Source organism: Chanodichthys erythropterus, chromosome 24 (assembly GCF_024489055.1).
Source record: "Chanodichthys erythropterus isolate Z2021 chromosome 24, ASM2448905v1, whole genome shotgun sequence".
In the NCBI taxonomy this organism is placed as follows: domain Eukaryota; kingdom Metazoa; phylum Chordata; class Actinopteri; order Cypriniformes; family Xenocyprididae; genus Chanodichthys; species Chanodichthys erythropterus.
This window is the reverse complement of record NC_090244.1, coordinates 12,138,199-12,158,676: the sequence shown is the minus strand read 5'-3', so window position 1 is coordinate 12,158,676 and position 20,478 is coordinate 12,138,199. Positions and strand designations below refer to the sequence as shown.

The window sequence follows — 20,478 nt, the reverse complement described above, 5'->3', positions numbered from 1 at the left end:
ACTGAGGGAAATAATACATTTTTTATCAGCTTTGATATATCTGCCAAATTTTCTAATTTGGCCACTAACAATAACATTAAAAATTAACATATTGGCCCATACCGATATGGTGGCCAATATATCGTGCAACTCTAAATCCAATCCAAACTCATGTCTTGCAAAGTAAACTTTTGCACAATACACACACAAATAACACAAAGGGAGATGAGATACACTACTGTTCAATTTTTTTAAGCACTTTTGTTCATTAAATTAATCAAAAGTGACCATAAAGACATTTATAATGTTACAAAAGATTTCTAATTCTCTTTTAAACTTTCAATTCATCAAAGAATCAAAATGGGAAAAAAGCATAATTATTTCCACTAGGGATGCTCACATTGACCGTTTAACCGTTAACCGAAAGTAAGAATTTTAACCGATTAATACTATCAGTTAAACGGATTTTTTTTTTTTTTTTTTTTTTTTTTTTGCTGTTTGCTGCATTGTTAAAGAAAAATATGCTATATATGTAACCCCTCTACCCAGGTCCTACTTGCCCCACTCCGTGCGGGCCTCGAACCCGGGTCTCCGGCGTGGGAGTAACGAGGAGGCTAAAGGCTGCAACCTCTAGCATCAGTCGCTAGAGCATCTCTTGTGATCAGAGGAGTGAGGTTTACTCACACAGCAACTACTAGCTGGCCTCCGTTACATATATACATATTATTTGTTAACTCGCGGGGTGTTTCACACGTGCCAGACATATTTCGCTAAGCAACAAGCAAATTGAAGCGAGCGAAAAGAAGTACTGACCATTTCAATAGAAATGGTCAGGCGCGCCGTTGGCACGGGGGACAGGGGGATCAGGACCCCCGCAGTTTTGAAAAGACAGAATTCGACCCCCGCACTTTTGATAAGGGCTGCATACAATATATCATCTTTTAGCTTATTTTCTTTCAAATGAGACCATTTTCACGTTTCTGTGAGCTTTCTTTCATAAATAATCAACTGTTTTGTCGCAGATGTGAAGAAGAGGAAACACGCGATCTCCAAGCAATCGATCACAGTGTGCTAACGGTCGATGGTATATAAATCATGGCCGAACGTTAGCGTTTGTCAATCAAGCCAAACCGTCCATTTAGAAACCGAGAAATTTGACACTTTAAGGTAAGAGGCTGATCTCTCAGATTGACGCGCGAGCTGGCTTGACTGAAGTTTTCGTGAGGATTTGTAGTTTATGTTTTGAGTTCGGTATCTAGAAAGTTAAAAGCATTGATGGCATCTATAAAAGAGATATCTAAAAGCGAAACGAAAATTATTGCCTCGACCGGCAACACAGTGGGGAGGACGCACGAGAGGAGACCTGCGCGTTTAATTGGTATGTGTATAGCTACTGTAATACTGCATTTACAAAGCTTATCAGTGGCATGCACTTTCTGTTGTTTATCTGTTCTATGCTGCTGTTTGCATGTTAAAATAAACCCGTGGAAGACACAGACACTCGTCAATTGTATTTTTTATTTAATGTCATAGCCTATATATGTCATATTATCATCATATAGGCTGTACAATATTATAATCTTATCAGTTAACGGTTAATAATCGGATAACGAGCGTCAGTTGTCGGTTGAGAAATTTAACCGAAATGAGCATCCCTAATTTCCACAAAAATATTAAGCTGCATAAGTGTTTTTAATAATATCAGTAAGAAATATTTCTTGAGCAGCAAATCATCATATTAGAATGATTTCTGAAGGATCATGTGACACTGAAGACTGGAGTAATGATGCTGAAAATTCAACTTTGCATCACAAGAATAAATTTAAAAATATATTAAAATAGAGAACAGTTTTTAAATTGTAATAATATTTAACAGAATTACTGTTTTACTGTATTTTGATCAAATAAATGCAGCTTTGAAAAAAAATCTTACCAAATCCAAACTTTTGAATAATAGTGTAGCTATCTGCAAAGTATTGTTTAAATGAAGCAAACTCCACCGACAGGAATTTCATCTTTTAGTAGAACTTAAACAGCATAGAAATATAAAAGGTTGATTTAGATAACACTTCAGCTCTCAATGCCCCATAGACTTCCATAGTAAATTGTTCATTTTTACAATCTGAAGGACAAGTTGAATGATTTTCAGTAATAATCGGCAGCCTGTATAAAAAAACCTAAAATATTATTTCAAGTGAAGTTTCTGAAGATCTACAGCTGCAGTTATTCTTCAACATATGGAAAATCCGTACCTGTGTTGGCCATGTGGTGCTCACTATTGGGATGATGGTTATTGTTCAGCACTCTCATGGGCGGCACCACCACGGTCCTCACTGCAGGTTTATTCAGCCTTGTGTTGGGGTGTCCACGCCTGGCCTGGGGTTCCTGGTTCTGGTTGTGATTGGTCAGAAAGCGTCTTTCGGGGAAGGGGCTGTCGTGGGGCCCTAGGGAGGAGTCAGACGGGGGTGAACCGTCTACTGTTTCACACCCACTTTCATGGCCATCATCTTCTGATATACTGCAGTAAGGCATAGAAGGGCAAAAAACATCAAAACACATGCAGACTCAACCTCACCTCACAGTTCTACTGGTGTTGAATATAAAATGGCGTACCTGCTGGGTCTTTTGCACGGTGAGGGGCTGGATTGTGCCGAGGCTGAGGAGCTGGTGCTGAGACTGCTATCAGGACTGCTGAGGGAACACACTCGCTCCATGTTCAGAGAGCCTGTGCATGCTTCACACTCTGGACTGCCCTTACACCTATCAAAGACCACATGCCACTCAATTTAGCTACAAGAGTGATATGTATGCAAGCTAAACAGAATTTAATACATGTTTGTCCACAAGCAAGTCCACAAATGACAGTATTTTATTTAGCAGCATTTTATTTCCCTGGAATCTACTTACAATGTTAGTTAGTCAAGATGTTTTGCACCAAAACAGTTATAATTTAGCTTTACATAACCATCTAAAACCTCTCGCTGACCCTCTGAATTAAAGAGGGTGTATTTGCTCATACACCTTTAAGAGTTCTATATGCAAATGACATAAGTTATAATTGGTTAATCTATTTGCAAGTAAAATAAGTCATACCACCCCTGCCTGAATGCTGAATATACACTACTTGGAAAGAGTTCAATATTTTTATTCAGCAAGGATGCATTAAATTGATCAAAAGTGACGTTACAAAAGACTTCCATTTCAAATAAATGCTGTTAGAGACTTAAAAATATAAAAAATAAAAAACTTTTGCATGGTACTATTTGTTGATTTTTAAACGAGAATGCATATTGAAGGTTCAACTCACTTGTTAAGAGAGCACCTCTGTGCTTGTTCCTCCTCATCCGTGCCACTGCTTATACTAATGACGCTAACCACCGGACTGGGCGACTCTCTGATAATGATAGACTCTCGCTGCTGATTGGCCACTGCTGCCTTACAGCAGCCCTCTTCCTCCAGCTGCTCCGGTTCCTGCTTCACTTGGGCCTGCACCTCTCTGTCAGGAGAACTCGGCTGTTGCTCCACACTCACCAACCTGTCCGCCATCTTTGGTGACGGACACACTGAGGGCTGTGTGTCCGTGTAGTGCGAGACATTCATACTTCTAAAGAGCAACAAGAATCAATATATTTATCTCCACTCTGCCTTTCGGATCCATTGAGTCAAAACCGAATTAGTTGTCTAACAAGAGTATCATAAGGTTTGAATAGAGGCCTAGGCGTCTCACAGAGTTTTTGAGACCCTGCCAATGACTGTAGGCTGTTGCTCACCTGTTCTGGCTGGGTTTGTTCCTCTTGTTAGATGCAGGCTGAGGCCAGACAACATGAGCAATGCCAATGTTTATAGGCTGATGGGCTGACACAGCCATTTGGTTAGGAACAATAGGCTGGGGCATCACCGAACTGTAATGGCTGCTGTGTGGCCGCATTTTCCTTTAACAAAGAAAACAACGACACATTTTAGTTCACTGAAATGCTCAAGAGGTCATGTCAGCACATGATATTTGAAGCGCGGCTCCTTCTTGATCTTCTTACCCCCAGTCTCCTCGCCTCTGCGGTCCAACGACTGTATCTGATGCCAAGCTCGTAGCAGGTGGTGGGACCTGCTGCCAAGCTGGCACCAGGATCTGTGGAGTTCTGTTGGACCACGGCTGCTGAAAGGTCAAAAAAGGACAATGCTGAACCTTTGTAATGTATATGGCTTCGAGTTTAATATCGAAACTGGTACGTCAAGATTGAGAACAACCCTTGGCCATTCCCTTTCCATTATTTTTTCCACATTATCTTGTGAAATAGGCACTCACTTGTGCTATAACTCCTGGTCTCATGGGTAAGGGCTGGATAGCTGGGGCTTGGGTCACCAGAGGAAGAGTGTTCTCCATTCTAACCGAATATCCTGCTGGCTGATTTGGGTTTGAAGGGATTCCTGTAGTCAAACAACCAAATTAGCCCCACACGATGTTTATCAAATTGAAAATCTGCGGTCATGCTCAGTTCAAATTAGGGCTGCAAGATTTGGCTCATGATATGGCTTAGTATGATTATCAAATTGCAATGTAAATATATGCACAGCAGAGCTGTGTTTTTTTTTTGTTTTTTTTTGTTTTTTTTTACATGCAAGCAGCTCATGATCCAGTGTTTTCAGTCTCTCAAAGCGGCTCTGAACTTGGGTCTCTAATAAAATGCATTTAGGAACGCAACATGCGCATAATATTCTATCTCCTTTTCAGTCTGGTTTCAGAAAGCAGCATAGCACTGTTACTGCTGCCATGAAAGTGTTTAGTGATATTATAAATGTTTTAGACTGTAAACAAATTTGTTCAGCTCTTTTTCTTGATTTATCGAAGGCTTTTGACACAGTTGATCCCGACATCCTTCTAAAAAGACTTGCCATTGTTAGTTTCTCAGATAATGCTATCAAATGGTTTGCAAACTACCTTTCAGCAAGAGAACAGTGTGTGTTTTTAAAGGGTTGTCCCTCAGGGGTCTGTTTTGGGACCATTTTATTTTCTTTGTATATAAATAATATTTGTGATAACATTCCCAATGCTATGTACCATCTTTATGCAGATGACACTGCCATTTGTTGCTGTGCTTCATCAGCTTCACAAGCTCTTCATTATTTACAGTCAGCGTTTGATTTTGTTCAATCTCGTCTATAGCTTTTCAAACACAAATGTTTGTTGCAATCTTCGATCAAACAATTTGTTATATCTTAAAGTTCCTCGAGTTCGAACAGAGCTAGGTAAAAAAGGTTCCACTGCTTCCGCTGTTTGGAATACCTTACAAAATGTCTTAAAGCTGACTGTGCTTCCATCACTAAATGAGTTTAAGTTACTTTTAACAGATTATGTGTTTTATCCTTTGATAAATTGCTGCTGTGATCCTTGATTGTTTTTTTGTTTTGTTTTTTTGCTTTTTTGTTTTTTGTCTTGATGTGTATTTGTATGTCTATGTTATTGCTGCTGCTTTCTTGGCCAGGTCACTCTTGTAAAATAGATTTTAATCTCATTGAGTTTTTTAACCTGGTTAAATAAAGAAATGAATGAAATGAAAAATGTGCCAATTATCTTTCCAAACTTGTAATGAGAAGCACTTATTAACTGGCTGTTGTCAACAAAAGAGGCATGTACTTTGTCAAAATAAAATCTTGGTTCTAAAATGAAAAAATGAAGACAGCCATATATATAAGAATTGTCATTTTTATAGATGTACTGTAAGACTACTATTACTATTAATGATTTTTTTGTAACACTTTACAGTAAGGTTCAGTAGTTAACATTAGTTAACTACATAAGTTAACATGAACTAATAATGAACTGCATTTCTACAGCATTTATTAATCTTTGTTAATGTTCATTTCAACATTTACTAATACGTTATTAGAAACTTGTTAACATTAATACACTGTGAACTAATATGAACAAACTAAACTATTTTCATAACTAAATGTTAACAAAGACTAGTAAATACAGTAACAAGTGTATTGTTCATGGTTAGTTCATGTTAGTTAATACATTAACTAATGTTTAACTAATGAACCTTAATGTAAAGTGTTAGTAATTTTTATTTTATTTTACAGCAATTAATAATATTTCTTATTACTAAATAATGGTAATTTTTCTTATTTTGCTTATATTTTAATTTAGTAGTAGTAATAATAATAACAATAGTAATTTTATTTTAGAGAAAATTAGAATTCATTATTTTATAGTCATATCGATATACAGTACCGGTCAAAAACGTTTTTATTGTTATACATTACTATTTTTAATGTTTTTTTAAATAAGTCTCTTACGCTCATTAAGCCTACATTCATTTGATCAAAAATACAGAAAAAATATTGTAAAATATTACAATTTAAAATAATGGTTTTCTTATTTTAATATACTTAATATATTTTATTTCTGTGATGCAAAGCTGAATTTTCAGCATCATTACTCCAGTCTTCAGTGTCACATGATCCTTCAGAAATCATTCTAATATGCTGATTTATTATCAATGTTGTAAACAGTTATCCTGCTTAATATTTATTTATTTATTTTTAATAACCTGTGATGTTTTTCAGGATTGAATAAAAAGTTAAAAATAACAGCATTTATATTTATTCAGCAAAGATGTGTTAAATTGATTAAAAAATGTGATAGTAAAGACTGATATTGTTAGAATTGTTAGATTCCCATTTTTAACAAATGCTGTTTTTTTTAGCTTTATATTCATTAAAGAATTATATATATATATATATATATATATATATATATATATATATATATATATATATATATATATATATATATATATATATATATATAATTTTAATATTTCACAATATTACCATTTTATCTGTATTTCTGATCTAATAAATGCAGGCTTGAAGAGCATAAGAGACTTCTTTCAAAAACATTAAAAATAGTAATGTGTCCAAACTTTTGACCATTACTGTACAATCACAACATTTTGCCCAAATTGTAGTGCCCTACAGTCAAGCACTGCAAACCTGGACCTTATTTTTATTTGTATTTTTTTATTGTTTTTTTTAAAAGCAGCAATTAAAAAATTGCCCCCAAATCTTGCATCCCTAGTTCAAATCATTATGCGCCTCCCACTACAATGTGAATTCCAGTACCTTGAAGAGCAGGAGGGCATAGAATGAGCGCCTGCTGAAAGGAGTCGTTACACCCAAACTGGGCGTTTCCTGTCTGGATGGGAATTCCAGGATGCACCACAGGCGGAGCAGACGGCGGCAGAGTCTAAATGGAAAGGTAAATAGATCAGTCTCAGGAACAATCTGTCGTCGTCTTGCTTGCACTTAAACCCTGAGACTTTTCAGAGCATGCTGTTTTACCTGAGAGTGGACAGATGGCATTTTGTTGAAGGCGACAGTGATATTTGGAGCACTTGGAAGTGTCACAGGCTTCATGAGTGGGGGTGCTTTGTTGCGGTTGAGAGTATCGTAAATGCTGGTTCTTGAGTGACACGCATCCATGATATGGAAACAAGACTGGACACTGTTGGAGACACACAATGATTTCACACAACCGAATAGTCAGTGAAATTGCCAATATAAATGTCTGAACATACTGGTTGCAATGAGGGAAATCCATCAGGTGCTGCATAGTGACAAAAGGGTGAGTAAGTGCATCTGAAGGGGCGATTCTCTGATCGGCATCAATCATCAGCATCATCTTCAGCAGGTCCACGAATTCTCTCCTGTCAGCTTTCTCCGCCAACTGGTCACAGCCCTCCATGTTGAGCATTAGATTCACCTGATAAATGCATAGAAAATACAAAATAAATATAAATAATTCAACATTACTACTACTACTACTACTACTACTACTACTACTACTACATGCAATAATAATAATAATAAAATTGTTTTATTATTGTTATGTGATTATTATAAAATAACAATAATAATGACAGTTATTAAATAAAATAATAATAATAATAATAATAATTATTATTATTATTATTATTAATAAACAAAACTAATGATTATCATCAATTGTTATATACAATATAATACTATAAATATTATACAATTATTAGAACAATAATTCCAAATTTGCAACACTTTTCTTGATGTTTGACAAGCATATGCAAGCAAAAACTCTCATTTTAAAGCTAAGCAGGATTAATGAGGTCTTACATGTCCAATGTCATCCAGACAGCTGAAAATGTACTTCCTCGCTTCTTTGGACTTCAGGCCCGTTTCTTTCTCATGTTCTTCAGTCGTCTGCAGATGCACATTTGAAGTCATTATATAAGAAATTCACATCAAAACTTTATGCGGAGTAGGGCTAATCGATTATGGCAAAAATCACAATCATGATTATTTTAGTTAATATTGAAATCACGGTTATTTAACATGATTATTCATAGACGATCATTGTAGCCAATCACAGACATATCTGATGAGCGCGTGAACACAATGGCTAATCAGAGGTGTTTACAAATCCACTTAACAGCGCTCAAAGAGTCACATTTCTAAAATGTCAGTACCGACTTGGTATCGAAGTCAGCACTTTTGACAACACTATTTATGTCTGGTTAAGTGGATGAGAAATGGACCCTTGCCTTCAGTCTCCAGGTGGCATATGGTGAATCAGACTCCTTGCAGAAGAATCGGGCTGTCTTCGTCCCCACATTCAGAAGCTGCTCTCCTGGCAACCCTTGAGTTTGAGAGATGTAACGAATCTGCAGAGATGTTTTCACTATTAGTGGATCTCAACAGTCTCATTTCTGATAAAACAAGTAAAGCTAAATGCATCTGAAAATCCTTTGATTTACAAAGCATGACAAGATGGTGGGGTGCATGTGGTACTTTTCCACTATTCCAAGAGGAAGTAATTCGAGATAAGACTGGTCTGGAATAGGCAAGTCCCTATGAGTGGTATGCAGCAAGGGAACTGTGTGCCAAAATACCAATGAACCATTCAGAATGGTATTTTGTCTTGACAAGTATATTTGTATACTGACAACCCTTGTGTTTACTAAAGATAACAATGGCTTGAATTTATTCGGCGGGAACAAATATTCTTAGATGTCACTTAGGATGCATGGTGCATGTTCAGGATGAAAAATTAAAGGTTTCAAGAAGTTACAAAGCACACAGTGATATCAATCGTCATGAACCAGCAAAACCAGCTCAGATATGCACAACAAAAGAGATAAAAATAAGCAAATAACTACTTCAGTTGTTATTCCAAGCTTTGAGTTCAGCTTCATGAAGGCTAAGCTTGGTAAGCTCAGTGTTTAACTCTCAATACAGAGCGCAGTATGGGGTCTGCTGCTCCTCGAGGCTTTATTAAAGATGCCAAGTCAAGATGCTGGCCACTCTTTCTGCCCACAACAGATGTCAGTCCTCTCACACTGCACAGGCTTAATGCAAGCCAACTCAGGGCAAAATGTGTTCTTTACCATTTGGTTGATGTTTTTAAATCAAGATTGATTTATAAGACACCACCTACAGCACAGTATATGGACAGTTCCCATCAAGCAACTTGAGGGTAAATGTCTCGCTCAAGGACACAACTGGCCTTAGTTAGGAAACGGCAAGTTTAATTGGAAGTGAATGACAACAGGGTCAGAAACGAACCATGCATCATGGTAAATGCCAATGGAGGTGATTAAAATATATTAAAAATATATGATTAAAAAAAAAAGTGACAAAAAAGCTTAAAGGAACACTCCACTTTTTTTGAAAATAGGCTCATTTTCCAACTCCCCTAAAGTTAAACAGTTAAGTTTTACCGTTTTTGAATCCATTCAGCCGATCTCCGGGTCTGGCAGTACCACTTTTAGCATAGCTTAGCATAGTTCATTGAATCTGATTAGACCATTAGCATCACGCAAAAAAATGACCAAAGAGTTTTGATATTTTTCCTATTTAAAACTTGATTCTTCTGTTGTTAAATCGTGCACTACGACCGAAAGAAAATGAGAAGTTGCGATTTTCTAGGCTGATATGGCTAGGAACTATACTCTCATTCAGGCGTAATAATCAAGGAACTTTGCTGCCGTATCATGGCTGCAGCAGTGCAATGATATTACGCAGCGTCTCTCACAAACGTCCCCATGGTTGCAAGGCACGTTCCCTGTGCAAGCAGGGGCTCACGGGCGCTGCGTAATATCATTGCACTGCTTCAGCCATGGAACGGCAGCAAAGTTCCTTGATTATTACGCCTGAATGAGAGTATAGTTCCTAGCCATATCAGCCTAGAAAATCACAACTTTTTATTTTCCGTCAGTCTTAGTACACGATTTAACTACAGAAGAGTCAAGTTTTAAATAGGAAAAATATCAAAACTCTTTGGTCATTTTTTTGCGTGATGCTAACGGTCTAATCAGATTCAATGAACTATGCTAAGCTATGCTAAAAGTGGTACCGCCAGAACCGGAGATCGCCTGAATGGATTCGAAAACGGTAAAACCCAACTGAGTGTTCCTTTAAATTTACAATGCGAGTGTAAAAAAAAGCCCCCTATATTGTATTTGTATTTAAAATAAACAGACAACAGTGTGTGTTTACAATGAAATATAGAACAGCCCGTGAAAATCAATTCCTGGGGCAAATTTTGCCCTCTGCATTGATCATTCAGTCAACAACACACTGAAAATGCATTTCCAGACATGACCGATGACATTATGACAGCTTTGTTTTTCATTTGAATAGATTTAAATAACTCGTCTAACTGGACTAAGGTTTGTTGTAATAGTCTCTTTGTTTTTCACCTCAGATCTTTAAACATTATGCTACATCTCTCCCTTTTAACTACCTGGCAGTATAAATCAATGCTTTAGTGTTGTGGTTTGTTTGCCATAACATGCTTTTATAAATCTATGACAGTAACTAGCAATGACTTCATAACGCAAATAACATCGCAAAAGCATTAGCAGTGTTTGGTTAACCACAGCGCTGTCTTTTTAGGGAAGGCAGGAGCAGTTCGACCACACCAATGCACGAGGCTCTGTCTGAAAACACCATTGTTCTTGTTGCCTTGGGAAACCAAGTATTGCTGGTCAGTGAACTCTGCCGACGTTCGCCTTCAAGCATGCATCTGTTGCTTCTCAGAAAGACTGTGTCATAGAGGGCCTCTACCAGTGAAAACACAAGCCACTACAAAGCCCTCTTTGGCTGCACGCTCTCATTCCTCTCTGTCTCTTCCTCTCTCGACTATGACGCCACCTCTCCTTTTACAAGCGCTGAGGCTCAACACCGCCGTGTTAAACAAGCAGTGTTTATGGCATCTTAGGGGTGTTATAGTGACATGATCGGGTTGCCAAAGCGCTGCACAAACACAGAGAGCGCGCTGAAGTGAGAACCTGCTGATAGTGCAGAGATAGAGGGTGTGTGTGCACGAGTGGGGCTTTCAGTTATAAATACATTCTGCTGTGTGGAGTGGAACTGGACCCATTGCTGGCACAGACAGGCGGCCCAGGGGTTTGTGGTCAGCAAACCCAGACCAGCATACTCTGACACAGCCGACTAGTTTTGTTACTGTCATATGTGCCATTTACACCGCCTCCGACATCTGGTTTATCGGCAGCATTGGTTCATGGTGACGATAAATGCGCTCACACATTTTAATGTGTGTGAGTCACCTTTCAGGTTACGTGTCGAAATTCACTTTAAATAGTGAGCTAACAAATTTTGAGTGAGTGAACGAGTGAGAGAGTGGCTGCGTTCCACTCCAGATTTTAATGTCCTTCACTCGCTAACTTCCCTCTGTCTTGTGGACTCGGATGTGCGTCATTGATTACGTTGCACGAGTGCCCACTACTGGGGTATGTGGGTAAATTCCCTGTTTTGCGTTGACACGACAACTTACAAGCGTAAAAAGATAAGTTCACGCTCCTTTTCTTCGCTTAGAGGCTGGCATCTTGTTTGAATTTTTTCTGAAATCTCCAAGCTGATCGGTTGCGAGCATTCTGATTGGAGGATCTCAAAAAAATTGTCCACAAATATCTATTAATTTTATTAAATACTTATTAGCCAAATTGTTTAATAAAAAATTGCATTTAATGTTAATTTACATAGATCTCTACCAGCAAAAATTCACAATGGTTGTATAACTATATTATAAATTTACACAAAATAAAAATAAATAAATAAATAAAAATAAATTAATAACATTTGAATAAAAATCATTCAAAATAGTGACCATGCTTATGGCATCACAGAAGAATAAACCCCAGAGATCTTTTTATTATATTATACATAATATTCAATATTTTTTTATATATAATATATTTTATTAGAGTAAGCTCAGGATGATTTCTTTCAGTAAAAATATTTAATTTTATTTTAAAAGGGTAAGCCCTATTCTCTGAAATAAAATAACACAAATTAAAATAAAATATATTTGAAATCATCCTGGGCTTACCACATTAAAATTACATTTAATTAAATGAAAATTGTTTTTGGTGTGGTTCCATCCAAAATCCACTATTGGTTAGTCTTTATTTAGCATCTTTGCAACACGACTGTGTTGAATTCAAGTTGTAGCTTTTAAAAACATGTCACGAGACCCCTGCACCCTATTCCATTATACATGTTTTGCCCAATAATTAAAGACTTAAATTGAGAAAAAAGCAAATGACGTCATACACCAAAATACTGCACGTTAGCATGGCCCCAACGCGACAAAGTGGGTCATTATCCAAGATCACTGCCTTATATTACCTGGTCATACTCCAGCGCTCCTGGGTAAAGCGGCCAGCCCAAGAAGAGCTCAGCGATGACGCAGCCCAGTGACCACATGTCAATGGCCTCACAGAAGGGTAAGCCAAGGATGATCTCTGGAGCCCTGGAACACATTATCAGGAAAGAATGAGAATTAATGGAGGGGTTACCTTGACAACAGGCTGTTGATTGAAAAGCAGTGGGACACTTTATTACAAAAGCTCTGGAGAAGAGCATTTGCTTGGATGAGCAAAATGCTACAATTTGAATCAGACAAATAATATAAAGATGATTTATACACATCCAAAATTAAATGTAACATTTAACGTGATGTAATGACAGACTCTGTAGTTTGGGTCTGAGATGTCTGATAAGTCACGTCTCACGCTCTTTAAGCTCAAGAGTCGTGTTTTGTGTCTATATTGATATGATCTCGAGTCTAATGACGCTGTTCTCCTGTTCTGATGCAGTGAGAGTCTGCCGTTGGATCGGGGTTTTGACGTCAACGGGCCCATCCACATCTGCTACCGTGACAACCGGAGGGAAAAGGCTGGCTGCCTAGCGACAGACGAGGACGGATCTAAACACCAAAACTGGATGATGACAGAGGAGGAGTCTGATGACACAATTAACCCTGGTCACCATTAATAATCAACTACAGAGCAAACTCCTCATGCACAGTCACTAACAAGCTTTGCTGTTTGTCCGAGCCCGTTGCTCCCCGATCGAGAATGTAGCTCCTAAAGTTAAAGGATACACAGTTAAAACAGTAACTGTTGCTACAGTTACTGATACCAGAGTACGTAATGCTAGGTCACTAGTAAGCGGCTGTAACTACCAACAGGGCCCTACTTATGCGGTAACAAAAGCCGCTATGAATAATTCACCGGTGGCTTGGCAATGTGAGACTACCTTTTTAAATTCTAAGCTTTGAAATTAAGTTACAGTTAAGGTTTCCCTTTAATGCCTGTTCATGTAGGCCATCCTTAACAAGCTTAGTCTTCATAGTCAAAAGGTGTTGCAGAAGCACATGCTGTGATTCATTTTAAGCTGCACAACCCATTATTTGCACACGCATTATATGACGCATTATAACAAAGTAATCACAGAGTGAAACAAACACAAATGGGCGGGAATGGTCTACATAGTGCAACGCTTGATATATTTGGGCAGCTATCAGTGGACTGCTTTATGTTATTTACATGCAAGTTTAAAGAGGAAAAAGGCAAAAAAATAGAGAGACGGCAATTGAACAATTGTTCGCAGTTGGAATTTTTTTTTTAAAAATCCACTATGATAAAGTTTCATGTGTATTATACTGGAATATCCAAACAATTAGCATGAGGACATTTAATAATAATAATTATAATTAATGATTATTATATATCATAATAAATAAATGATTTTTTTTAATTATAAATAATAATGTTATTTTTTATTATGATTTACAAAAATAAACAATCTGCAGGGTTGATTTTATTATAAAAATGTTGCTGTTTATTATTTAAATATAATTAAACAACTTAAAACTACTATCTTTAATATATTTTAATAGGTTATTTATAATTATTTACAAAAATAAACAATCTACAGGGTTGTTTTATTATAAATTTAAATATAATAATAATTAAACATCTTAAAACTACTGTTTTTATATTATACAAATTTTATTTATTATTTAAATATAATTAAACAATGTAAAACTACTTATTATCATTAAAATATTAACAAATAATTATTTACAAAAATAAACAATCTGCAAGGTTGTATATTATAAAAAATATTTTTTATTTAAATAAAATAATTAAACAAAACTACTATTATTTTTATTAATATATTTTATTAATAATAATAATAATAATAATAATAATAATAATAATGATAGTAATAATATTTAAGATAGCTATGTAAATAATAATATAATATAATATAATATAATATAATATAATATAATATAATATAATATAATATAATATAATATAATATAATATAATATATAATAAACTGTGGTAAATTGAGCTGAGGGTACAACAAACCTCTTATTATGCTTTACACTACTAAATTGGGCAAACTATTAAACAAAGCATACAAATCAGCCTGCACAGATTCCATGTGGGCTTTCATATAAGCCATTTTTCATAAAACGTCCAGCAAAAACCATCATGCTATAGGCCTATAGCTAATCGTGACATGAAATTACCCATGCCATAACATCTTGGTCGTATAGCACAAAATAGGAACACAGTGGTCGAGAACTCAACAGACAGCTGTTGTTTCAACAGAACTACTACAGTTTCAAGCACGAGAGGCTATTTTCTGCCCTGGTAACAGTATGGCTTAGCTGACAGTACAAACTTGAGTATGTTTGGCTCGGTTACAACAAATAGAGTGCTCTATATTCTGCACAAGATCTTATGGCCTAAACCCCAATAAACCTCCAGCATAGTGATGGGCAAAGCAACTAAATCCAAAGCCTAACATAAGTTAAACATGATAATACCACACGCTCCGGCTGCACAGGGGGGAAATCCAATAGCAAGGGGCATTGAAGGACAAAAGGGTATTAGGCCAGTTAACAGACCCTAAATGCTAACATGTTAATATTTCATACTGCTAAATTATATTGCAATTGGGTAATGTTCCAAATATATTCAAGGTTTTAAGACTGCTTAGTTATATCAATGTGGTTTTTCAGATCTTTTAAAAAAAAAAAAAAAAAAAAAAGAAAGAAAAAAAAAATTCCCATCAGCCCACAGTCAGCAGGAAGTCGCATTTCAGGTGAAAGAATCAGGGGAAGTTACAGAAATCAGGTCAAATAGAATGATGACATAACAGAGCAGGTCTGGACTTCCCAACTCAAACAAAGAGTTACTGTTAAGACTATTTAGAGGACCCTTTTGCACCCGTGTTATGTTTGCTTGAGTCCAGGCCAGACTTCAAATGTTCAAGCTCTTTCCCCTGAAGTAAGATTAGATTTCATAGTGGTAATTTCAGTGCAAAGCTCAATTTGTGGACATCAGCCAAGAACAGCTTGGATTAAAAACAAACTAACTAACAAACAATGCAATGTTTTTCGCATAATTTCTAATTTCAACTACCGAATACAAATATTTGGTAACATGAGTTATTGAGTGTCAAGATGGTGACATGTAATTTCATTAAATACAGACGTCACTGGCAACACGATAATGTTGTTAAATGCCTTATACAAATTCAAATCTAAAAAAAATAATTTTAATTTCAGTGAAAGAGGACACAGACCTGGCCATGTGAGAAACACATTGAGCTACTGTTGTATTAGCCGTGATACTGCTGGATATGGGGTTATTTTGGAAGAAATACAGATTTGGATGATTTACACATCCACAAAAACAGATTCTGAATGTATGTTCCCGATCCATGTGCAAATGGATCAGATTCAGATGGATGCTTGTCATTTTTCAGCATTTTGATGATACTAAAATGCTTTATATATTTATGCATACTACCATTCAGAAGTTTGGGGTTTGTACAATTAAAAAAAAAAAAAAAAAAAAAAAAAAAATATTATTCAACAAGGACACAAATTGTAAATTTATCAGAAGTGACAGTAAAATATATTTATAATGTTAGAAAATATTGCAAAATAGAGCCGGCCAGATAATCTTGCTAAGTGTGAAGCAAAGTTAAAGTGTTATCAGCTAGGGAAAAAAATAAAAAATATTATATATTTTATTATAATTTTTTTTATTTATATTTATATATATATGAAAAATTCTGTTCTTTTGATCTTTCTATTCGTCAAAGAATCCTTTAAATCACCAGTTTCCAAAAAAATTTTAAGCATCACAACTGTTTTCAACATTTATAATAAGTTTCTTGAGCACCTGAAGACTGGTGTAATGACTGCCCAATAATAAATTACATTATAACTCCAAACTCCAAATTGGTGACTCCAAACATCTGAATGTAAGCATGTTTTCTGTGAAAAAAAAAATGGGCGATTTTTTATTATTTTTTTTTTATACTAAAACCAAAAATATAATTGGGTAAACAAATCAGATTCTTTAAGACAAAAAAGGTTACAACCTAAATATCACTTAAAAAAAGTGAAAACAGCAGCAAGAGAATTTTCACCATTACTGCATCAACTTTACCAAAAGTGTTTTCAAAAAGGAGGTGTTGTGTATCAATCAGTCCACTGTTCTCGGCCGTGCAACCTGATTCCACGCAGACCAAAAGAAAGACTAAAATGTGGAATTTGGGAACAATGCTAACGGTGGCCACATGCTAAAACAGACCATTTTCTGAGTCAGTACAAACCAGTGTTCGTCAAGCAAAGCCATGCTAAATTTGAACCCCTGTCCAGCTCAGTTATTTCCTGTGAGGTCGGTGGGGTGGGAAGGAGGGGGTCCAAGTCATCTGGTTCAAGCTGCAGCCGGAAAGCCTGGAGCGACCACAGTCTAAAGCGGCTACTGGGACAGCGAGCCCTGACCACACAATAACCTCTCTGAAGGCCAACGGAGCTCTGCAGCTGTTCAGAAAACAAGCTTACGGCACACCGTCTAGAGAGAGCGCCGATCGGGGTGGGATTTCAGTTTAAAAAAAAAAAAACAAAGGCGGCGAAACGTGTCAGGGGACGTGAGATTAGGGAGATCAGCTGTGTCAAAACCGCTGTCAGCAGCCTCTCACCGCAAACAGGCAGCGTGAAAGAGGGTGTGGGAGTTTCAGAAATCCACCCCAGCTGATCATCACAGCCTAACCCCTGGGATTCAACGTCTTGTGTTGCTCGCAAAAGGGTGAGAACATCAGACTCTCTCTGGCACGCAGTCAACCGCCCGGAGAGAGCCGAATATGAACACATAGCCGCAGCAGATGATCCACACGTGCCTGCCAGCAGCGAAACAGCATTAAAGCCTTTCATTAACAGCAGCTTCTGTGAACAAGAATGAGAAAACATGGGTCACTGGGTTTTTTTCCTCCCCTCCTGCTCAGCATCCAGTCAGAGAGCACTCTGTAAACAAATCCCACCCAAACACTGCTTATCTAATCTCCTACAGCAGAGAGCAGTTATTCGGACTTCCCCTTTAAGTCATCCAAAACTTTTCCGTGAGCACCGCGGGTCCCTTTGCATAAAGGAACATATATCACTGGGTTTTCTCTCCTAATCTGAAAGGAAATTTAAGTTGAGTAACACAACCCGAGCCATTATGACATCCAGTACCGTACTGAACTTTCAATAACACGCACGGTAACAAAACAAAAACAGATTCCCATCAGAAGGTTTAGGTTAGAAATGAGAATGGGTGAATGTGTAGCTAAAATAGGAGGACAAAGCAGTTTTCAACACAATATAGTAGTAATAATCAGCAATATCAAAACATATCAAAGCATGCAAAATGTTGACAAACAAATAGATGAATCCGTTTTTGAACCGATTCACTGGAGAAATAAAAAAAAGAAATAAATGTCAAACTGAAATAACTAAAATAAAACTTAAAATATTTTGTTTCACCACTTCTATATTCATAAAATATGACTCAGGCATGAAGCTAATCTGACATGGTCTGAGGGAAACTTCGACAATTAAGCGTAAGCAGTCCTAATATTGGTTTATTTTGTATTATAATAAAAAAAGCAAAAAAAGAAGAATTCCCCTTAAAGTCATCCAAAACTTTTCGGTCAGAGCCATAGGTCCCTTTGCATAAAGGGTTTTCTCTCCAAATCTGAAAGGAAATTTAGGTGACGTAATATAACCTGAGCAACATCCTGTACTGGACTGGACTTTTAAACACGCACAGTAAAACAATTTGTTTCCCAATTTTCAGAGAATGCATACTGAAAAAAATGGCTCTGCACTAGTGTTGTCAAAAGTACCGGTACTTCGGTACCAAGTCGGTACTGAAATTTTGAAAATGTGACGATACCAGCATTTCTGTAGTACCGAGAATCTGGGTATATTCGGTACCTACTGATAGTCTGTGGCAGTATTTACTTGAATATGACACGAGTGTCCAAAGCTTTGTTTACAAAAGAAAATGGGTTAACAATTAAATGTGAAATCGCAGCCATGGAAATATTTTGGTCCATGCCGAATGAGAGGTACGTGACTCCATAAATTTAAGCTTTGTATTCTGTTTTGCGAATCGCGATCTGGTCACCTGATTATCAGAGAATTTAACAATATTCCATTAGTTATTCCACTGAACATGGAATCTGTTTCTTTTCCCAAATCTTCAATCACGCAGGGGATTATAAACGCTTCTTTCTTTCGTTCGCATTGAGGCCTATTATAGGCTATTCGCAATCTTTACTGTGGTAAAGTAGAAAAAACACCGTAGGACAGAAACCTTTTTGCTTGCACGTCAATTTCTATTTAACACAGTTTGTGCTCGTTATTAGACTTTAGGCGCGTCAAGTTTATTTGTATATATCGCGTTTCACGCTGGTGATTTTTACTTTCATTTTCTCTGACAGCGCAAAATCAAACATAGCCTGAATATCTTTCCCTTGCGGAGGATAAAACTCGCTCTTCAGACCTTTTACAACAAGTGTCAGTTGCTTGTAACATCAGGAGAAAACATGAAGATATTATTAAAGAGAAGTGGTCTCTTTCCTGCTCGTGTCCCACATCCCTCTCAAAGCGGCTATATCAGAGACTATAGAATAATGGGACTTTGGCTATGACGCATCTTTGTGATAAATTACGAATTTGTTCTCATAATTTAACAACTTTTTTCTCGTAATTTAATGACTTTATTCTCATAATTTAATGAGTTTATTCTCAACATTTTATCTCTACTTTTTTCTCGAAATTTAACGGCATTTTTCTCATAATTTAACGAATTTGTTCTTGTAATTTAATGACTTTTTTCTCGTAATTTAATTACTTTATTCTCATAATTTAATGAGTTTATTCTCAACATTTTATCTCTACTTTTTTCTCGAAATTTAACGGCATTTTTCTCATAATTTAACAAATTTGTTCTTGTAATTTAATGACTTTTTTCTCGTAATTTAATTAACTTTAATCTCGAGATGGTTTTATTTTTTTATTATTGCTTGGCCCTAATCCTCTTCCGTAGTACACACACAAACATACACAATGTTTTTTAAATAGGCTAGCCTATATAAAATAAAAAATAATTCCAGCAGATTTTGCTGTGGTACTGAAATTGGTACCGAGAACCGTAAAATTGTCATGGTATCGGTACCAACTACTGGAATTTTGGTACCGTGACAACACTACTCTGCACAATTCTGGATAAATTGATCTTTTTTTTTTTTTTTTAAATAGTGATCAAGATTCTCCCACAATTCTGAATAGAAACATGTTTTTCAGAGCTGTTAGCAAAATGTTAATTGCGGTGGTCTATAAAAAAAAATAAAAATTATCTCATTTGCTCATAAAGACTTCACTTGTTTCATAACTGGATGAATCGGCGCTTTTGAAAGAAACTCTTGAATGAATGATTCAATGAAAAATACATGATCTAACGATACCTCTGTAATAATTTGATTGCATAGGTCTTTTAAATCAAGATCTTTAATTTGATCACGTAGGTCGATTAATCACAATCTTTTAACAATTAATCATGCAGCTCTAGCTACTTGTTTTTCTGTATTGAAAACATTTCCCATTTCCAAGTATTGCAAAATATACAGACAAGCTAATGTTTTTCTCCAGCTAACGCCCAAAGGGTAAAGCATACCACTCATAGCTGAAGCCTGGCTCGTGCGCCGCCCCGTAGTTTTAGAAACAGTATACAATGAGAACACATTAGCTAGAAAATCACATTCTGTGGGACCTCAACCAGGGCTATTCCAGAAATG

At 36.4% G+C, this 20,478-nt stretch overlaps 1 protein-coding gene across 1 annotated transcript in view; it reads right to left on the bottom strand.

Moving 5' to 3' along the window:
• hipk3a (homeodomain interacting protein kinase 3a) overlaps window positions 1-20,478 on the bottom strand; it is a 43,453-nt gene that overhangs the window by 7,912 nt on the left and 15,063 nt on the right. Inside the window, exons 3-14 of the mRNA XM_067378777.1 lie at window positions 12,667-12,790; window positions 8,559-8,678; window positions 8,131-8,217; window positions 7,560-7,744; window positions 7,324-7,486; window positions 7,105-7,228; window positions 4,283-4,404; window positions 4,014-4,129; window positions 3,750-3,911; window positions 3,287-3,583; window positions 2,593-2,739; window positions 2,232-2,497 (exon numbers count right to left, since the gene is read on the bottom strand). Of these exons, the coding sequence (XP_067234878.1) occupies window positions 2,232-2,497; window positions 2,593-2,739; window positions 3,287-3,583; window positions 3,750-3,911; window positions 4,014-4,129; window positions 4,283-4,404; window positions 7,105-7,228; window positions 7,324-7,486; window positions 7,560-7,744; window positions 8,131-8,217; window positions 8,559-8,678; window positions 12,667-12,790 (1,913 nt within the window). The remainder of the gene's footprint in view (window positions 1-2,231; window positions 2,498-2,592; window positions 2,740-3,286; window positions 3,584-3,749; window positions 3,912-4,013; window positions 4,130-4,282; window positions 4,405-7,104; window positions 7,229-7,323; window positions 7,487-7,559; window positions 7,745-8,130; window positions 8,218-8,558; window positions 8,679-12,666; window positions 12,791-20,478) is intronic.